Source organism: Pelodiscus sinensis, chromosome 17 (genome assembly GCF_049634645.1).
Source record: "Pelodiscus sinensis isolate JC-2024 chromosome 17, ASM4963464v1, whole genome shotgun sequence".
NCBI classification, from domain to species: Eukaryota; Metazoa; Chordata; order Testudines; family Trionychidae; genus Pelodiscus; species Pelodiscus sinensis.
The window spans coordinates 25,351,075-25,371,584 of NC_134727.1; the positions used below are offsets into that span (position 1 = coordinate 25,351,075).

Below are 20,510 nucleotides of genomic sequence, written 5' to 3' on the forward strand. Positions count from 1 at the left end.
ATCATGCAAGACAGTTTTTAAAAATTGCTTGAGTTTACCTTCTGCTCCTCAACCCACTTCCTGCCAACTGCCAAGAATTTCATCAAACTTTTAAACAGGAAATACTAGTTCTTAGTGATATAAACCTGACTCCATACTTTGAAGATCATTAAGATGTCTAGTTTCATGCTCACATTGCAGGAAGTATTAAAAAAAATAAGTCTGAGAGATAGTAAATTATCCTTAGGAAAAGCTGCAGGACAGAGCAAATTACTTAGAAATGTATATGGGAACAACCCAACATCCTGGATGAGGTTAAATCTGCAGTTTCAGCATCTGACTCCTTGAAGGCCCCAGACCTTGTTGAATAGTGATAGAAATGTAGCCGTGTTAGTCTGGGGTAGTTGAAGCAAAATGCAGGACAATGTAGCACTTTAAAGACTAACAAGATGGTTTATTAGATGATGAGCTTTCGTGGGCCAGACCCATTTCCTCAGATCAAATAGTGGAAGAAAGTAGTCTACTTTCTTCCACTATTTGATCTGAGGAAGTGGGTCTGGCCCACGAAAGCTCATCATCTAATAAACCATCTTGTTAGTCTTTAAAGTGCTACATTGTCCTACATTTTGCTCCAGACCTTGTTGGCATTGGAAAATTATAAACATTGATAGTTCCTTTTGCTTTTCCTCAAGATCCATTTCAATGAAAGGTGAACATACATCACATGTGTCAGCATGAAAACCAAAACAAACCAGTCCTCAGAATAAAGTCACATTTCAGAAGCCTGCAGAACAATTTGAATTTCACACTAGAGCCGTCTACTCCCCCTAATTTCTGTATTGTTTCATTTTTGAGGCCCCCTGACCCTTGCCCTTCCACCTGTTTTCTTTAACCATGTCCACAGTTTCAGCAAGTGCCTTCTGCTCAGAGACCAGGAAAGCTGTGACACCCCCAGAAGATGGCTAACAGGCAATAGTGACTCTTTAATAATGACTGTGGAATATTTGTTCAGTTTTTTTTTTTTTTAAATCTGGAGTAACTAGATGCTTCTATTTGGCCATAACAGCAAGTTCATCCATGGTAAAAACTACATTCACTGATGCCTGTTGCCAATAAGTTTTTATTTTCCAGACTTTATGACAGACACAAAGCATGAGCAGACCCCCCAAAACACCACATATAAACAAACCACAGTCCTACAAACATGGGATATAAAACTTACATCATATGTCTCATCAAGCACCATACGCAATTAATAATCAGAGGACTCCTCCTTCCCTGTCCCCCAAAAGAAAATGAAAACAAATCAGTGCCAGACAATTAAAGTGAATATTAAACTTTCTCTTTAGAACACTCTCAGCTTGGGGAACATCTAATTAGCATATAGGAAATGAAATGGACATGGGAACTTAGAGTTTCATAATGTGTACTGTAAAATTTCACGAGCTGACCCTACAAATGGATCCATGTAGACAGAGGCCTTGCACCCTCAGAACCCCACTGACTTCAGAGGGGCACTGCATTAGTGCAAGAGTGTACCTACGACAATTAGCCAGCAGGATTGGGGCCTTAAGATTCAGTTGCCTTAAAAGAACAAGATCAGTATTGTTAGGCCAAGCCACTGCCCTTCCTGTCTAAGCAGCAGCTGGGGAACACCCTGCATTTCCAAGGGATGTCATACATTTACAGCAGTACTATCAACTTACATTGTATTTTAAATATATTTCCTTCTACTTTAGCATTCTGGCTTTTAATGTTCTTCTAGTTTTTTAATCTAATTTTACTTTCCACTATTTATGTTGTGTTTGGACAATGAGCAGTTTGCAACATTTGTCTTTAGTCAGTTTCATTTTTCTGTTTGAGTTTTATTGTTTGAATTCTAAGCACTGCAGGGGGCATTTGTTTAAAAAAAGCGAAACTGTTTTCAGTAGACTTAAAAAACAAAAACAACCCTTACTATCTCTCTGTTGGTCTTAGGTAGGGATTATTTTTGGTACAAGTGTCTTACAACATTTATATTTTGGGCCCCAAGCAAATTAGACTGATCTGCTTAAACCTCATTAAACTTTCAATTAATCATCCATCAGAAGCAAAAAGGAAGACGCTCCCCTGTGCAGTCTGAAGAATGAGACAAAGTAAAGCCACTCTCCAGTCACCCTTCCGAAAAGGGCTTTCTCCAGATAGTGTCCTTTTAAAACTTTTGGAGAACATTTAACAATCTGCAAAAAAAAGTCATAGGCTCTGACATAAGCTACTAGAGTTCTGCCAATACCGCAAGATTTTAAGACCAAGAACAATCCTTCTTTGATGATAGCAAAATTTCTCTTGTCTACCAAAGCTCAACTTGGTGCAAGAAGCATGTGAAATTAATTTCTACCTTTATCAGGATTTCCCCATCTGCTTGCACATTAGATTTCACTTATACTCCTTACCCCTGCCAACCCACACAGATTACTGAGTCTATTCAAATAGACTTGTAACACCATGACAGCCAGTCACAAACATAATTTACTTAATATCTTCAAGAGACTTTTCCACAAAGTTTTAAACCTGGAGAAGACTTCACTCTGTTCTGTTACAGTCTGCAGAGAAACCAAGTTATGTCAGAACTCAGTGCACATTTTTATGATATAAAGGAAAACCAGCTAATGACAACTGCCTCATTTTTGGCTACCCTCAGCAACCTCCAATATACCAACTTCAGAGCTTGCTGTGGATATATTACAGAAACACAGCAGAGAGAGAGAGAGAGAGAGAGAGAGAGAGAGAGAGAGAGTGTGTGTGATTATCAAAGCGCATGAATAATAGAACTCCCAGCAAAAATCAGTGGAAATAATCCTATTCTTCCCCAACCCCAAAATCCTGTTTTTACAAGGTATACACTGACTGGTCATAAGTACACCTCCACCGCTCATAAATACATAGCTCCCATAGCAAGCCCCAACTTATAAATCATTTGAAAACTGTTATAATCAAGGCTGTGTTTGACAACTTTTAATGAAGATTGCAATGCTAGACCACACCAAGTGTATGTGAACATTTGTCCAGCAGCATCTTAAGCCTAAGCAAGTCTCTTAGGAAAAATTCACAATTTCAAGAAAAAAATTATAGTGTCAGTTATTGGAATGTTTGGCCCTTTTTCCAGTGTTCGCTCTAATTTTTCCAAACCCTGAGCAGATTGAATTTTGTCATGTGCACTAATGTGGAGTGATGTGTGATATATCACCTTCATATTGGTACACATAACAAAACTCCTGTGGCCGGAGTAGGGCCAAAGGGCTCTGAGTGTAGAAGGGGGTTTAGGCCTGGGGAAGAGGGTTGGGGTCCCAGGGTATGAAGGCTGCAGCTGGGGGTGATGGCTCTGGGGTAGAATGAAGAGGTGCAGGGCTAAAACAGAGGGTTGGGGTGCAAGGGCTCTGCCATGGGGTCAGAGGTGTGAGGTATGGAGTGCAAGAGTGGACTGGGACTGAGGGTTTCAGAATACAGAAGGGGGCTGCAGGTTGAGGCAGGGGTTTGGCATGTAGGAGGGGGTGAGGGCTCCGATTCCTGGGTGGGTCCAGGAATGAGGGGCTTGGGATGCAACAGGGGTCTTCAAGTTTGGAAAGGGGCTCAGGCCTAGGGATTGGTGTACAAGGAGGGAGTCCAGGCTCTGGACTGCTGGTATGGGCAGCTCCATGTGGAGACTGGCAGGGAGGGGCCCTTCTCCCCTCCCCGCAACTGCTCCCTCTGGGGCCGGTAGGGAGAGGTGCCTCGCTGCCAACCGTAGCAGCTTCAGGGCTTAGGGCGAGGTCTCTCTCCCAGCTGCAGCCCAAGCCCCTGTGTGGGGCTTAATGGGAAACTGCTCAGCCATGCACCTTAGAAGGTACCTTGATCCCCCCATTCATTCACACCCTTGGAGTTCTTCAGGCATAACTGTTCAAACTTGGGCAAGATTAATCAGAAAACAAAAACCCTTGAAGATGCTCCATCAGCTGAAGTAACTCCTCTTTTTCTAGATTTAGGCACAATTTTAAGTCCATTACAACAATTTCAGAATCTTTGGAGTACAGTCCCCTAATGTAAAAAAAGCTGATAACACTTATCTATAGTAGATATCAGTGCTACAGGCAAGGGAAATGGACTGATCAAAACAAGCTTTCAAAAACTAACTTCTTTAATTAAAAAGACGGAAAAGTAAATTTTCTGTGATCCTAAACATTCAAGAGTATAAAAATATTTCAATTGGTTTCAGAAATATCCAAGTCTCTGATCACATAAAACAGAAAAACAGCTTTTGTATAGAAAGTATCGTCATAAAAATATGGCCATGATACACCAAGCCCTGCCTCCAATGTGAGCAACTGTACCCCACATTAATATATTAAGGGGTAGAGGAGAACAGTCACTGACATAATCTAAACACTTATGTTATATTAGATGAGGGATGGGCAATAAGCCAGAGGTAATTTGCCAGGGTTAGCTCTTGATGGGCTGCCGCTGCTTTATTTACCTGTACCTCCTATTGGTTGCAGGTTGCCATTTGCAGCCAATGGGAGCTGCAGGAAGCAGTGCAAACTAGGACACCACTTCCTACAGCTCCCATTGGCCAGGAACAGTGATCCACAGCTAATGGGAACTGCAAGTGCCTGTATCTGCGGAGGCTCAGGTAAATAAAGTGGCAGTGGCCTGCCAAGGGCTTACCCTGGGGAACTGCATCTGTCCTGCGGGCTGGTTATTGCTCACCGCTGTGTTAGACCAAAGGAAATGTCTTCTAAATTAAAAAACAACAACCACCCTATAGCAAATCTTTACATACTGCAATTGACTTATTAAGAAAACTCTGTTTGAAAAGAGATGGCAGCAGTAGAATACAACATTGGCCCAGAATAATGGCTGTCTTGTGCTACTTTATCAATATGGCAAAAATATTTATGCTTCGATTTTCAAAGCCAGAGTCTTCAAGCATGAAAAATAGTCTGTTGCACTTAAATTTAATTTCTGTTTGAATACCTTTGCCCGTTAGATTCAGTTTCATAAGCAATTGCCACTCTACTGTTACTTACAGGATGTGCTGAATTGCGCTATGGATTGTCTGTCAGCCACAACATGAAAGTAAAAAAGATTTATGCAGCCTACATTACAGTGCATGGCAGTTACACAATTTAAGTAGGTGAGAGGTTATGAAGTTTCTCTCTCTGTTTAAACGTACAAGGTGAAATTCACTCCTATACAGAGGGCCACCACAAGATAAATGCAGCATTCAAATCTTAAGCTTTCAGACTGAGGCCAGGTCCACATTACGGGGGAAGGTCAGCTTAAGGTACGCAATACCAGCGATGTAAATAAAATTAGCTGGCTTCGATGTACCTTAAGCAAGCTTTGAGGCCACCCTCACAGCGGGAGGTCGATAGGAGTAAAGCTCATGTCAACCTCCTTTACTCCTCATGAGGAATAGAACTACTGCACCCACGGGGGGGGGGGGGGGGGGGCGCACTCAGCATTCGAATTAGTGGCTCTTTACTAGACCCGCTAAATTGACCACTGAAAGATTGGCTGCAGTACTGTCAATCTTCCCACAAGTGGAGACGTGGCCTGAGACTTAACTGGTGCTTTCTCCTTTTGCCAGCCCTCTGCGAAGTAGGGGAATATGTCACCGTCTGAGTAACCGTTAGCCATTACCAATTACCAGTCTGACAGGTTGGACAGATTTCATTTGACCAGAAGGTTCATATGCAGGTAAAAATATCCTTTTTGTTAAGAAAGCATTATAACATTCTTTTCTTCTGGCACGTTATTTGTTCTAAAGCCAGTAGTGCAGTAATTAACAAGACAAGTATTGACCCGTCATCTAATATTGTTCTAACTTTTGCTTTCAATAGTCAGTTAAGCATTACAACTTTGAAAAAGAAGCTCCCACTTTGTTAGTGGCTGTTTCTTGAGGGGCAACAGACACAGGAAACACCTCTTTCAAAATTAACCTGAGTCTCAGGTTAACCCTCATGAAGACTGGACCATCACAGGTGAAATTCACCTTCAACAAAGTGTACTCATAAAAGTCCATAAAAGTCCTACATTAAGTTCTGTTTAAATCCTAAAACAGTGCAAAGATCTTGGGGAGCCCCCCTGCACTGGAGTGAATTTGCACCCAGAAAACTGAATGCAGCATGGTATATATCTAAAAGGGTCAATGAAAATTGCTTTTTAAAAGAAAACAAAAGGCATACTAAGACCTAAGCTCCTATCATTAAGAGGATAGATATTTAGCTTTAAAAATACAAATATGTCTTGTACTATAATAACAGTGGGTTATCTGCCAAGGCCTGGGTGATAGCATACCAGGAGCAAAGCAGGAATATGTCTTCCTTTCTGAGTTTGAAGGACATTGAGTTTCTTCAGGACTGAGCAACCCACTGACTTCAGTAAGAGAGAAAAAGGATCAACTCTTGCAAAATCTGAATGTCTTCTATTAAAATATATTTGTCATTTCAAGTCCATGTGTGTGTTACCTGAAGGCTAAATCTGGTCCCCTTTAAAGTCAGCTGGAGTTTTGCCATATAGACTTCCTGAGGCTGGGATTTGTGCTTTAAAGATGCAGGCTGGGATTTTCAAGGGAGACAAAGGTAGTTAGGCACCCTGTTCTCATTTGAAAATACCAGCCTTAGAATCTTTAGGTACTTTTAAACTTTGGTATTTTAATTTGCCTTTAAGCAGCTTTCGTGTGGCAGATCCCAGTGAGTTAGTGCTGCCACTGCACTTAATGCCTATTTATAGCCTGATTTTCAAAGGGTCAGGTGCGCTCGGAGGTCTCTACTTAACAGAAACTACAGCTGATCAAAACCTCTGAAAATCAGCTCACTGAGGATAAATGATGTGGAATCCTATGGAGGCAGAGGGCCCCCATACCACAATATATTTAGTACAAGCACTCTGTAGATGGTAGGTTCATAATTATGGGGCACCAGGAGTTTTAATCCCAGATTTTTTTCTGGTAGGAAGTATCGAGACGTCCTTGTTCTTTTTCCAGCCTGTCAGGAGATGCTGTGCGTTATCATAGCCGTGTCATCTGAGCCTTGGAGTCCTCAATCTCCTTTGAACTCCTTACATGGTTGGTGTGTTGTCTGCTTCTGAATCTGAAAATAAATAAGCTTTGAGGGCTACAGAACATTTTATAGGAACCAGACATGAGACATTCTGCTTCCAAAGGAAACCGCTAGAAGAACTGCGGGGTCCTGCTGCAAACGTCCTCCAATATACAACAGCAAAGCCTATTACACTGGGATGTGATACTCTATAAAGGGACCCTCTTCTGGGCTGAAGATGAAGAGACTGTCAGTGCTCCGTGGCGATCATTTCATCCACCCACACAAAGAGCATGTGTTTAGGAAGTGGGCACATGAGACTCATGGCAAAATTTCCACTGTATCCCGTATCTGCAGTTAAGGTTCATCAATTAAAAAATCTACAAGCCACAGATCAGACACCTAGAGAATTCCTAACAGTGATCAGGAGCAGCAGGTGTCTCCTCAGGAGCCTGCCTTTGGGCGTGCCTCTTACCCTGAGAATTACAGACTCACAGGTAGGCTTTTATAGGCAGTTCCAACCTTCTCCAAATAGTTAAGTGCAAATCTGCCCACAGCCCTGAGCCAGAATAACCTAGCTGTTTGGTAGAGGAGCTGCACTGTAGGTACCACCGTCCCCAAAGGAGAGCGGCCCCTCTTTCCTTGACAATAGAAAGAAATGGCCAGCACATATGTATAATCGGGCTCCCCTCAGATGTCCCCTCAGCTTCAGCATATAGGAAACCCTTTGGTGGAACACAAGAGGTTATAGCTGTCAAAGCTGATCAGTTTTCCGCTCCCTTTACACCGCACAGCAGAATTATATGCATGCAGGGTTCTTTTCACCCATTGGGGAGAGAAGATAGGATTTGCCTCTTACAACGTTACCATTATAAGTAGTCACTTAAAGCATAAGCCACAACACACAGAGTCCAGTACTACCTCTCTTCAGGAACAGATGCTGCCTCACCACACAGCCCTTGTCCCCATCCCCACTGGCATCAGCTGCAGAACACTATGTTCAGTATCGGTGTCTCACCGGAATGCTAGGAGTTCAGAGAACAGACTGCCCAAGAGAAGGGCAGCTCGGCAGACACATTAAAATCACATGGGCTGTAAGTTGGTACTTAATGGTCTGATGGAAAACAGTTACAAAAGAGCAGCCTGTAACTAATTTAGTTTAATCACAAACCACCCCTGCTAAAACAGTTATAACAAATGTTAGAGCCTGCTGGAGATTTGGCACACAGCTTCTCTGTGCATGTGTGTGCCTGCATAAGATTTCAGTGGACACGTTTGTATAGGGTGACCCAAATAGCAGGATCCAGTGTAGCAAGAGAACACTGCATGCTGGGTACAGCTATGTGAAGTGGCTTCAGGGGGCGGGACATGGGAGTAAACTGTCTCAGGCCATGTCTACACTCATGCAAAATTCCAATTAACACACACAACTCCAGCTATTGTAATCGCATGGCTGGAGTCAACGTAGCTTAATTTGCACTTTGGCACTGTGTCCATGCTCCCGTCAACTTTCCTTACTCCTCGCAATTCAAGGAGTACTGGCGTCGACAGGGGTGCCCTCAGCATTCGATTTAGTGAGTCTTTACTAGACCTGCTAAATCAAATTTTGGAAGATTGACGGCCCAGCATCAGTCTTCCAGGAAGCGAAGGCGTGGCCTCAGACTATAGCAGCAGCAGCCCTTTATCTAGCGAAAGGACACTGAAATCCTGTTTTCATAGTACAGCCCAATCCCTTTCCATTCAAGCAAAGAGCTATTTAAATGAAACAAGTACAGTCCTAATAAATGAATAGCTTTTCAGTGGAAAAATACAAAAAGGGGACTAGAAGGGAAAAATACAAAAAACTTTGCAATGCTATCTATGCATGATTGTATGCTACCCAATATGTACATGATCTAATTAATTCAGCACCTTTGTGAGGAATGAAAATATTACCCCTATTTTAAAGCAGAGGGGAAAGGCACCTGGAGGCGAGGTGACTTGTCCTAGATGATGCAAAGCTATTCAGTGGAAGTGGTTGGAGTATGCCTGAAGCTTCCTCCTGATCCAAATGCATCCGGCTCCCAATCTCTTATTCCAAATCCTGCCTCAAAACTAACTTCTTTAATTAAAAAAAAATGCTGTTATCCACCTATCCTAAAATGCTCGAAGACAGGAGGCATCTCCAGGCAGAGATTGGGGTGCAGGAGGAGGTGCAGGGAGTGGCAGGGAGTTTTGGTACAGGAGGGGTTCTGATTTGGGGCAGAGGATCGGGGGGGAGGAGTTGCCAGCTGCAGGTTCTAGTCTTGGCCAGGAGACACTCACCCTATGTGGCTCCTGACCAGTGGCCCAGCAGGGCACTCAGGTATGTAGGCTGCCTGATGGCCATGGTGGCCCCTTGCCACGTAAAGCTGCCAACTGCTGCTTTGCTGGGGCAAATGTTTGTCTTTGTGCCTCTTGGGGCAGAAGGCAGAGAGTCCCCATGCGCTGCCCGCGCTCGCAAGCTCTGCCTCCACAGCTCCCATTGGCTCGTTTCCAGCCAATGGGAGCTGTGAGGATGTGCAGGCGGTGGGGGGGAGTGCACAGAGGCCCACTGCCCCTTTCCCCCCCAAAGGGGGCGCACAGAGGCACACTTGCCCCAATAGCCAGCCGTGGTGCTTCTGGGAGAGGCACAGCTCGGGTGATGGCTGGCAGGCAGGCAAGGTGCCTGAGTGCCCCACTGTGCCACAGGACATTTTCCTCTGGCCCCAGCCCACGGCCCATATTTTGCCCACCCCACCTCTAAGAGGCATTTTTTTCTAGGATACTCTGGATTGTTCATCTATTTCAGATCACATTTACTGTTGTGTCTTGTACAGCACCTGAAACACTGATTGTGCTTCTAAAGTAAATACTAACACCACATTCTCGGCACTGAGTTCAATCCACTGGGCCATGCTGTCCCCAAAGTACAAGAGACATTCGAGTCTGTTAAACACTCCATGTACAAAGCCCACTAATACTAGTGAAGACCTCTACTGTGAGTTCTGGAGCCAGGCAGGATAACAGTCCAAGAGAGGACTCTGATTTCTGAGTGCTTACCTCATGACACTGTTGGTTTTGTTTCCAGAGAGTCTGAGCAACCACACGGATTTCAGTGAGACTCATGGGTGCTCAGTAATTCTGAAAAAAGTGTCAGTCCCAGTGTATATCACTAAAAATCAGAGGTCACTCCTGAAAGGTTTAGTCTACTGGAACAGACCTGTAAAATACTTGTTTAATATAGTGTGGCAATGACATGAGCTGGTGGAGAGTATATTTGTCTGATCTATGGAGAGAATGAAACCCACTTACCCTTTTACCCTTAGCATCTGCCCAAAGGTCTCAGGGAGAGGATTTCCATAGCTTTCTGGGAGAAACAGGGTAAGGATTCCTATCAAGATGGTCAGGCTTCCCATGAGAATGTAGGGCAGGAATCTATCATACGCACCTGGTAGAACACAGGATGCAGCAAAATTAGTTACATGCCAACAATCACAACGAGCTCATAGATGGGATAAATATTCAAGGCACAGGCATTTGTTAGCCAACATTTCCACTTAGAAATCAGCACAAGTGAATCCCAAATGGGAGTTACTGATGTACATGCCAATCCTATAACAGATTTTCAGTTAAAAACATTCCAGACTGTAATATGGGATGATCACATCTCACCAGCTGCATCTCATGTGTGTTGCCATGTACTATTCTGACACTACTGGTTTCCCATTTAACAGCTCCCAAGTGGTGCTTCTTCAATGGACAACAAATGTCTTGGCAAAATAAACACAACGGTTAGCAACTCTGTTGGATGAAGTGAGCCTTCAACAGTTTTTATTAGGACTCAAAGCTCAGCTGCACAATAAAACCTAAACAAAAAGCAAGATCCCTCCACTAACATTTACAAAAACGTAAGTGGGAAAAGCATCAGGCCAGACAGTGACAGACAGTGGGACTGGAAAGTAGCTACCATTGTCAGAAACCCTACATTTGTGCACAAGCGTGTGGTCAGGATGCAGAATCTGCAAATCACAACAAGGCAGAACACTGGGGATCCTTCAGAAAAGGTGCAAACCAAGGAATCAGAGAGTATCTCCTACAGAACATGTGTGCTCTGGACATTACAACGTTATAGCCATAGGCTTTCCAATGTAGAGAACAAAGTGAGGATTTACCACCACAGATCACTGGTATATCAGAAGCTTCGGGGGGGTAGCTGAGTTAGTCTGTTACAGAAAAAAAAAAATAGTCCGGTAGCACTTTATAGAACTAACGAAACATGGAGATGGTATCATGAGCTTTCATGGAAGCTCATGATGCCATCTCCATGTTTCGTTAGTTCTATAAAGTGCTACCGGACCATTTGTTGGTTTTTTTGGTATATCAGTGAGAGCCAAATGTGTGCTTTGATCTCCATCTTCGTTCAATATCTGGTTAAACGATATGGTTGTAATTTAACTGTAGAAAATATCAACAGCTGACAGCCTTCTCCTAAAGCTTATTTTTTCTATAAAAACGTGTGACTTTCTCCATCAGTGTGCCAAGGTCCTGAAGGCAGACCCACAGGACACAGGATTCCAAAAGGTGAGAAAAAAAAAAAAATCACATTTTCCCTTACCATATGAATACTGTCTGCATTATTAGTAATGATTATTTGCACTGAGTTACCATTCAAGGATCCCGAGCAGGATCAGGGTCATATTGCCTTATGTGCTGAACAAACACAAAGAGGCTGAAACAGAGGGAACATTTTCTATTACAAAGAATAAACAGAAATCCTAGCCACAAGCTGCTAGTTTTGTGACTTGTAGGAGTTGAGAAAACATGACATGAGAAAAATCACATGCTGTTAAATTCTTTGAAAACGCTGCCATGTCCATATACATGGATGAGATAGTATATGTGAAATTCTCCCCTCTCTTTATCATCATACATCAGAATAAACTGCATTTCCTTCAAGGGAGTTAAACAGTACATCTACACTGCAACATTATTTCGAAATAGCTAGCATTAGTTTGAAAAAGCTTAAGTCTGCCTCTGCACAGTAGGCAGTTATTTCGAAATAGTGTTAAAATACTGTCAAACTGGAGGACTTCTTACTCTGACTCCTGTAACCCTCATTGTACGAGGAGTAAGGGAAGTCAGAGGAATTTTGAAATAAGTGCTGTGTAGACGTTCCCTATTTCAAAATAAGATACGTAATCGACATAGATCAACTTGCGTAGCTTATTTCGAGTTTAGCCCTGCAGTGTAGCTGCACCCTAAAAGACCATTTGAGAGCTAAGAAAGCAGAATCAGTCCTTACATATATGTGTGAACTGAGCAGCTAGGCAGAACGGTCTAACATCAGGGGGCTACATGCAAATAATGCCAGCTAAAGAACTTGCACACAATGTTGATACAATTATTTAATCATGTGAGAACATAACGCAATAGGAAAGTTATAGGAGCAGCTGGGTTGCCTGGCAATTCCCACGGCAAGATCCTGTTTTCAAATGTTTATAGCACTGCCAAAGCATTAACCTTTCAGGCTGTAGTTTTCCATACCAGAGGTCTGCCTCTGGCTGAATTATTCACTACTCTTAGTGCCAAGTTTCAGTAAAAATGGTTCAGGCGTTTGAGTGAAAGAGATGAGGGAAACAGGAGTTGGTTTTGCCCATGTTAAAAAGGTCAATGCAATTGTTTTGTTGGGGCCCTTTATCATCTCTGAGGGGAAAGGTCCTCGTGCCAGGGCATGCCTTTCACCGTCCCAGCAAGCAGCCACCCAAATTTGGTCTAATGATAGGCCTCTGGAAAACACCTGCAGGTTACACGTATGCTCAATGCAGGTCTCAGCTCCTACCTGTCCATCCCCACAGAGCAGCTAAACATATTCCACCCTTGGGCTCCAGGATTTGCCCTGAACTGGCTGTTCCCAGTCAGGTTGGGGCCAGCTATTGGAACTGAGAACAGGAGCCTCTCTCTCCTCTGCACTCAGTAACTCTCCTGCTGGCTCAGACAGCGTGGAGGACGGAGGTGTCTGATCTTAATGCACGGGGGACAAAGGCAGGCTAGGAGAGAAGGGAAAGGAGCAGACTAGGGCAAGGCATCTGCTGAGACTGGGTCTGTCTGCGCGAGGAGACTGGAACTGGGATCTGGGGGAGGGGGGGAAGGGAGGAGTCTGGGATTGGTTGGAAAAGAAGACTTAGACTAGGAACTGTGGGCCAGGGAGGGGGTGACACAGGGAGCCAGTGAGGAAAACAGGAGGAGGAGGCCAGAGATTGTATGAAGAGATGGGGGAAGAGTGGGAATGGAACACGGAGCTGGGAAGGCTGGGTGGGGCAGAAATTGGATGAGTAGTCCATGGAGGGAGACTGATACTCATTGGGGCGGGATGGGAGGAGACACCCCAATTGGAAAGGGGGTGTCACACAGAGGCCCATTGATGCCAACTGGCAAAGGGGCCGCTGTTCCTTATACACAACTCTTATCTGAGACCAGACAAACTCACTACACCCAACACACCGTCCACACAAGAGTTATCCACAAAGGGCAGCATGCAAGGTCTCTGCGGAAAGCTTGTAACTTATTGATACTCATAATCACTTTGAGGTGCATGTACGGGTAACAGTCAAGGGACAATGTGAGACAGGTTGTACCTCCCTTAACCAGGACTCTGGTCCTGCAACCTCTATGGTCCAGCAGGATCACAGATGTTTCTGGACCACAGAGTCCAGATGTAGGAAGGTCTGGCTACGGGGCAGGAGTGCAATAGGGATGGACTGGTGACTCAGCTGGGAGCCCCATGGGGGGAGAGGCCGGTTGACGCAGTGGGGAAATCTGTCCAACAGCTGGGCAGTAGGAGGGGGCTGGCAGCGGCCATGCAGCTCTGGCCCTGGTGATAGCCAGGAAGCTCCAGCCCCAGTGGAGGACAGGGAGCTCTGACCCCAATAGCATCGAGAGCTAGAGAGCTCTGGCCCAGGGAGTGACCAGGCAGCTGAGCCCCAGTGGGAGTGGAGGCAGCAGTTTTGTACAGTGTAGGAGGAGAGAGACCTCCCCTGGTCCAGCAAATCCCCTCATTTGGGACCGGTCAGCTCCCAAGGGTGCTGGACCAGAGAGGCCCAACCTGTATACAGGCAGTCCCCAAGTTACGCGGATCCGACTTATGTCGGATCCGCAGTTACGAATGGGGCTTTTCTTGCCCCGGAGGACGGGAGCGGTGGGACGCCCAGATGCGCCGCGGTCCACCGCCCCCATCCTCCGGGGCGAGAAAAACTGCTCCCCGTCTCCCTGGTCTGCAGGGAGATGGGGAGCAAAGCCTCGGAGCACGCCAGCAGTGAGACAGCCGCGGCGCGCCTGGACTGTCCCACTGCCCGCGTGCTCTGCGGCTTTGCTCCGCGTCTCCCAGGTCAGCAGACCAGGGAGACGGAGCAAAGCTGTGGAGGACTTGGGCGGTCCCGCCACCCCCGTCTCCATGGTCTACTGGGGGGGTGCAGCTAGTGCCCACCCCCCACCCAGCAGACCAGGCTTTTCTTGCCTACCCCTGGGATAGAGCAGCTGGGGGCTGCCGGGTTGGTCCCCCAGTGCCCCTACCGACCAACCCGGCAGCACCCCAGCTGCTCTGCCCCAGGCGTCCTGATTCAGCCGCTGCTGGTCAGTTTCAGCAGCGGCTGAATCAGGACGCCTGGGGCAGAGCAGCTGGGGTGCTGCTGGGTTGGTCCAGTAGCGCCGAGGAGCCGCGCTACTGGAGCAACCCAGCAGCACCCCAGCTGCTCTGCCCCAGGCGTCCCCAAGTCAGCCGCTGCTGAAACTGACCAGCGGCTGACTACAGGAAGCCCGAGGCAGAGTTGCTCTGTCCCAGGCTTCCTGGAATCAGCCGCTGATCAGTTTCAGTAGCAGCTGACTTGGGGACGCTTGGGTTTCTTAAGTTGAATCTGTATGTAAGTCAGAACTGGCGTCCATATTCAGCCACGGTTGAAACTGATCAGTTTCAGCAGCGGCTGACGTCAGTTCCGACTTACATACAGATTCAACTTAAGAACAAACCTACAGTCCCTATCTTGTACGTAACCCGGGGACTGCCTGTATTTAAAATTATACCCTTAAAGTCTTGAAGTGGAAGTGAGTTGCCAGGGAATGGTGCAGGGGTGTTGGCCCATTCAATTGGAGGGAACTCTCCCCTCTCTCGGGACAGCGAATTACGTAGTGTTTTCATAGAATCATAGAATAATAGGACTGGAAGGGACCTCGAGAGGTCATCGAGTCCAGCCCCCCGCCCTCAAGGCAGGACCATGCTCCGTCTACACCATCCCTGACAGATGTCTATCTAACCTGTTCTTAAATATCTCCAGAGAGGGAGAGATTCCACCACCTCCCTTGGCAATTTATTCCAATATTTGACCACCCTGACAGTTAGGAATTTTTTCCTAATGTCCAATCTAAACCTCCCCTGCTGCACTTTAAGCCCATTACTCCTTGTCCTGTCCTCAGAAACCAAGAGGAACAAATTTTCGCCTTCCTACTTGTGACACCCTTTTAGATATTTGAAAACCGCTATCATGTCCCCCCTTAATCTTCTTTTTTCCAAACTAAACAAGCCCAGTTCATGAAGCCTGGCTTCATAGGTCATGTTCTCTAAACCTTTAATCATTCTTGTTGCTCTTCTCTGTACCCTTTCCAATTTCTCCACATCTTTCTTGAAATGTGGCGCCCAGAACTGGACTCAGTACTCCAGCTGAGGCCTAACTAGTGCAGAGTAGAGCGGCAGAATGACTTCACGAGTTTTGCTTACAACACACCTGTTGATACAACCTAGAATCATATTTGCTTTTTTTGCAACAGCATCACACTGTTGACTCATATTCAACTTGTGGTCCACTATGACCCCTAGATCCCTTTCCTCCATGCTCCTTCCTAGACAGTCGCTTCCCATCTTGTATGTATGGAACTGATTGTTCCTTCCTAAGTGGAGCACTTTGCATTTCTCTTTATTAAACCTCATCCTGTTTACCTCTGACCATTTCTCTAACTTGCTAAGGTCATTTTGAATTATGTCCCTATCCTCCAAAGAAGTCGCAACCCCACCCAGTTTGGTATCATCTGCAAACTTAATAAGCGTACTCTCTATCCCAATATCTACATCATTGATGAAGATATTGAACAGTACGGGTCCCAAAACAGACCCTTGCGGAACTCCACTTGTTATCCCTTTCCAGCAGGATTTAGAACCGTTAACAACAACTCTCTGACTACGGTTATCCAGCCAATTATGCACCCACCTTATCGTGGCCCTATCTAAGTTATATTTGCCTAGTTTATCAATAAGAATATCATGCGAGACCGTATCAAATGCCTTACTAAAGTCTAGGTATATGACATCCACCGCTTCTCCCTTATCCACAAGGCTCGTTATCTTATCAAAGAAAGCTATCAGATTAGTTTGGCATGACTTGTTCTTCACAAACCCATGCTGGCTATTCCCTATCACTTTATTACCTTCCAAGTGTTTGCATATGATTACTTGGAAGGTACTTGCTCAGTTGCACCAACTTAAAAAAATTAAACAGAAAATGACTTGGCCGCGACAAGGAAGGGCAGGACAGTGAGAGGTGCATCCTCTCTGTGAATAAAGACTGACTCAGTATATCACAGGGTAGAGAAAGACACTCCACTTTCATTCACTGAGGAGGTAATCGAATGAGTGGTGGTGCTTTGTGAAAGACTGGATCCTACCTCCTCAGAGCTAGCCAATCCTGAAAAGACTGAACTTTGGGGTGAGACTCTACTTTGTTAGCTAGGAGAGGTAACTAGGCACAAGGGGATTTTGTTTCATATGGAGCCATTTGTTTTCATCACTACTTGTTTCTGTTTAAATCACTATTTTTTTCTTAAATAAATTATCTTTTGTTTTGCTATAACTGAACAAGTGCTGTGTGCAATCCAGGAGCCATGAGCTATGGGAAAACTGGTAACCTGGGACTCACTGTTCCAGATTATCTGGGATTTCTGTGGGTGTCCAGTGATCGGGGCTGGGCTCCACAACAGGACACTTGGAAAGTACTTGAGGGCAGGGGAGTTTCTCCTGCTGTCCTGCAGGGCAAAAGCAGGGCTGGTGTAGCCCAAAGGAGAGTGCTCGTGGGTCTAACAGGCTGGTTGCTTTAGGGAGCTAACAATGGAATGGCACAGGCACTGGAGGAAGGTGGCAAAAAGGTGACTCAGCCCTGCATGCCCCCAGAAGCCTCACATGGGGACTGGGACTGACTGAACAAGGAGACGACGACTGGCTAGGAGGGGAGTGGAGAGGCTGACGCTCTGATGAGCACAGACGGAGAGACTATGACAAGGTGGGCAAGGAAACTGGGATGGGGGGAGAAGCTTGAGGAGTAGGGACAGCAACTGGGTGGGGATAAAGAATGAGACTAGGACGCTCAGCTAGCAATAGAGAAGAAACCAAATGGGACAGGTTGGAAGGGAAAGGGCAGGTTGGGGGGTGGGGGGGGGAGGGAGGAGTGTTAAAGTTTAGGGAAATACCTACTAGTGCACATCTCTGTACAGAACCTGGAATGGAAACTAAGATTCCGGTGTGTCACCATTTCTCTGCTATCTGTGACATCCGCTGGCAAATCCACAGCAGTAGTGGAGGTGGCCTCCTTACTTTGCCCCCTCCTACCCCCCCCCCCCACACTCCCCTGCCCAGAGCCTTTCCTAACCCCCAAACCCTGACTCCTGCACTCTCCACCCTGTGCCCCTCCTTAAGTATCTGAGTAATGCTGGATAAATGTACTAGTACTGCAAATTTTCTAAATATCACTTTCAAAGATAAGTACTATAGTCCTGTGACACCTTAGACAGACAGACAGACAGACAGACCCTTCAGATGAAATGAGCTTGAGTCTCCTCTGAAGAAGTGGGTTTTGCCTACAAGCGCTCATGATACTATATGTAGAGACTAACAAAAATGTTTATAAGGTGCCACAGGACCACTCGTTTTTAAAGTTACAGACTAACACGACTACCCTTCTGAGACTTTCAAAGATGTTGATTTCATGAGATTATTTGACCCGCATTAGCCTGCTTTTCATCTCTGTGCTCTCGTCCATGCCACCCCAAAGATTTCTGTATACAAGTCTCTTCCAAAGGCCCATTTGGACCATAATACCCTTGGGAAAAGTTGATTGATAATGGCAAGTTTCAGATTAGCTCTAAAGTGTGTGCTACCCATGCATGGCTAAGAATTTCTCTCATCTCCTGTCTGGAAAGCACGTGCCTCAGTGAAAGAGCATAGAATCATAGACTCTAGGGCTGGAAGAGACCTCAGGAGGTCATCAAGTCCAGCCTCACAACATTAAAAGGCCCAATTCATCACTATTGCATCAGTATAAACATGGAATAAAACAAAACGGAGGAAAGTGACCGAAATGACAATATCTGAAAAGTGGGTTTAAAAATCTCTTGAGCACCAGGACTTTCTCGTGTGCGCCCATTCTTTGGGATAACTTTTAAAAACACAAAAGCAAACTGCACAGAAAAGTTAAGTCAAATGACTGAAGACATCTCACCAAGGTAAACAAAGTAAGGAGCGATGATGCTGCCCACCCTGGAAGACATGGAAGTAGCTCCAACTGCCATGTTTCTTACTATGGTTGGGTAGAGCTCAGCAGTGTAGACATACAGCATTGAAAATGCAGATGTGATTCCAAACTTTCCCAGCATCACCAGGAAGACAGACAGGGTGTGAAGATCTGAAAATAAAATTAAATAAGGATCAATACAACTACATCAAGTTCCCATGTTTGTTACCTCCACTGCTTTTACCTCCCAAAGACTTAGTTTCCCATAAGAACATATAAGAACATAAGAACGACCGTACTGGGTCAGACCAAAGGTCCATCTAGCCCAGTATCCTGTCTGCCGACAGTGGCCAGCACCAGGTGCCCCAGAGAGGGTGGACCGAAGGACAATGATCAAGCGATTTGTCTTCTGCCATCCCTCTCCAGCCTCTGACAAACAGAGGCCAAGGACACCATTTTATCCCCTGGCTAATAGCTTTTTATGGACCTAACCTCCATGAAATTATCTAGCTTCTCTTTAAACTTTTAGTGTCCTAGCCTTCACAGACTCCTCTGGCAAGGAGTTCCACAGGTTGACTACACGCTCTATAAATTGTAGTCTTCTCTTATCATATCTATCCCCCCTTCCCTAGACTGTCCAGTTCATAACAAGAGCAGGCAGTTTATCCTGTACTTCCAGGACTTGGCTTGTTCCGAATCTGAGCATGTGCTTGAAATGCATTATGGCCCTGATTCAACAAACCACAAACACATGCTTAAATTCATCTCTAATCAGCAAAGCACTTAGGTTCCACTGAAAGTGGAATCTGTGCTTTTTGTAAGCAGAGCACCCAGCTCAGATACATTACAGGAGACAGCTGTATCTAATTGTCTGAGCTAGTCATCCGACGCATAAACAAATCAATAGTTTGATATTCAGAGGTGCTGAGCGCCCACCGCTCTCAGTAAACTCAGTGAGAATTGCAGGCGCTCAGCATGTCTGAATAAAACCTGAAAAATCAAATCAAACCACAAAGGATTGAGGTTTAATGCAAATTTCACCCAGGAACTTTCTGGTTTCCAGCTTTTTACTGCAGCAGTTAGATGGCACTGTCAGATATATTTTATTTTTATGTCATGAATTGAAGCTCATACCTGTAGGCACCAACTGAATGAAGAGAACAACCCCTCCTCCTAAGAACAAGGTGCCAGCTATCGAATACCGCCGAGGCACGGTTCGGAGGAGCAGCCAGGCAATCACATAAGCTGGAACTTCAATAACAGCTGAGAGGAAGCAGTTAACATAAGGATTTCCATGCAAGTTGGGAGTGTTGAGTGACAGTCCAAAGTAACCAACTGATGTTAACATCCTGAAAGAGGCACAAAAAGATAAGTCTCTACAGTACTATCCAAGATGCGGTTTGAGAAACAGCACCATACCAAACATCGGCAGTAAGGGGATGGCTTAAGAATGTCGATAGCTATAGTTTCTAAGGTACGGCACTCACTTGACTGACATAACGTTTGTCATTCACGGGTGCTTAAAAAAAACAACCCATGCACAGTCAAGTTTTGCTGCAGCAAGTGAAAGCATGAATGCTGCTTTGTGGCAGGAGTGCTTGACAAAGAGAAGCACACTCCTTGAGGGTGGAAGTATTTTGTCAGCAAAGGTGTTGACAAACAGCGTTTGCACACACTGACTTTTAGCGACAAGGTTGTGTCGACACAGCCATGTTGCTAAAAGCTGCATAGTGTAGACAGTCTCTGTCTTTCATCCCTGTAGCTTCTTTTTGTACTAAAAATATACAAACAATCCTCTCCACAGAACCCCAACTTAACTCTCCCTTCCATATATAATAGGCTAAAAGAAAGGCACACTAGAAATTATTCATCATGGTGTTTCACTGGGATGCAGCCATTAACAGTGTAGTGAAGTGGGAAGTCCCGA

The 20,510-nt window shown here is 45.2% G+C and overlaps 1 protein-coding gene across 1 annotated transcript in view; it reads right to left on the minus strand.

Annotated features, from left to right (window-relative positions):
• Positions 1 to 1,079: 1,079 nt before the first annotated feature.
• Positions 1,080 to 20,510, minus strand: part of SLC22A4 (solute carrier family 22 member 4) — an 84,774-nt gene continuing 65,343 nt past the window's right edge. The window contains exons 7-10 of the mRNA XM_075900352.1: positions 19,718 to 19,932; positions 18,572 to 18,754; positions 10,350 to 10,485; positions 1,080 to 7,088 (exon numbers count right to left, since the gene is read on the minus strand). Coding sequence (XP_075756467.1) covers positions 7,007 to 7,088; positions 10,350 to 10,485; positions 18,572 to 18,754; positions 19,718 to 19,932 — 616 coding nt within the window. The 3' untranslated portion in view covers positions 1,080 to 7,006. The remainder of the gene's footprint in view (positions 7,089 to 10,349; positions 10,486 to 18,571; positions 18,755 to 19,717; positions 19,933 to 20,510) is intronic.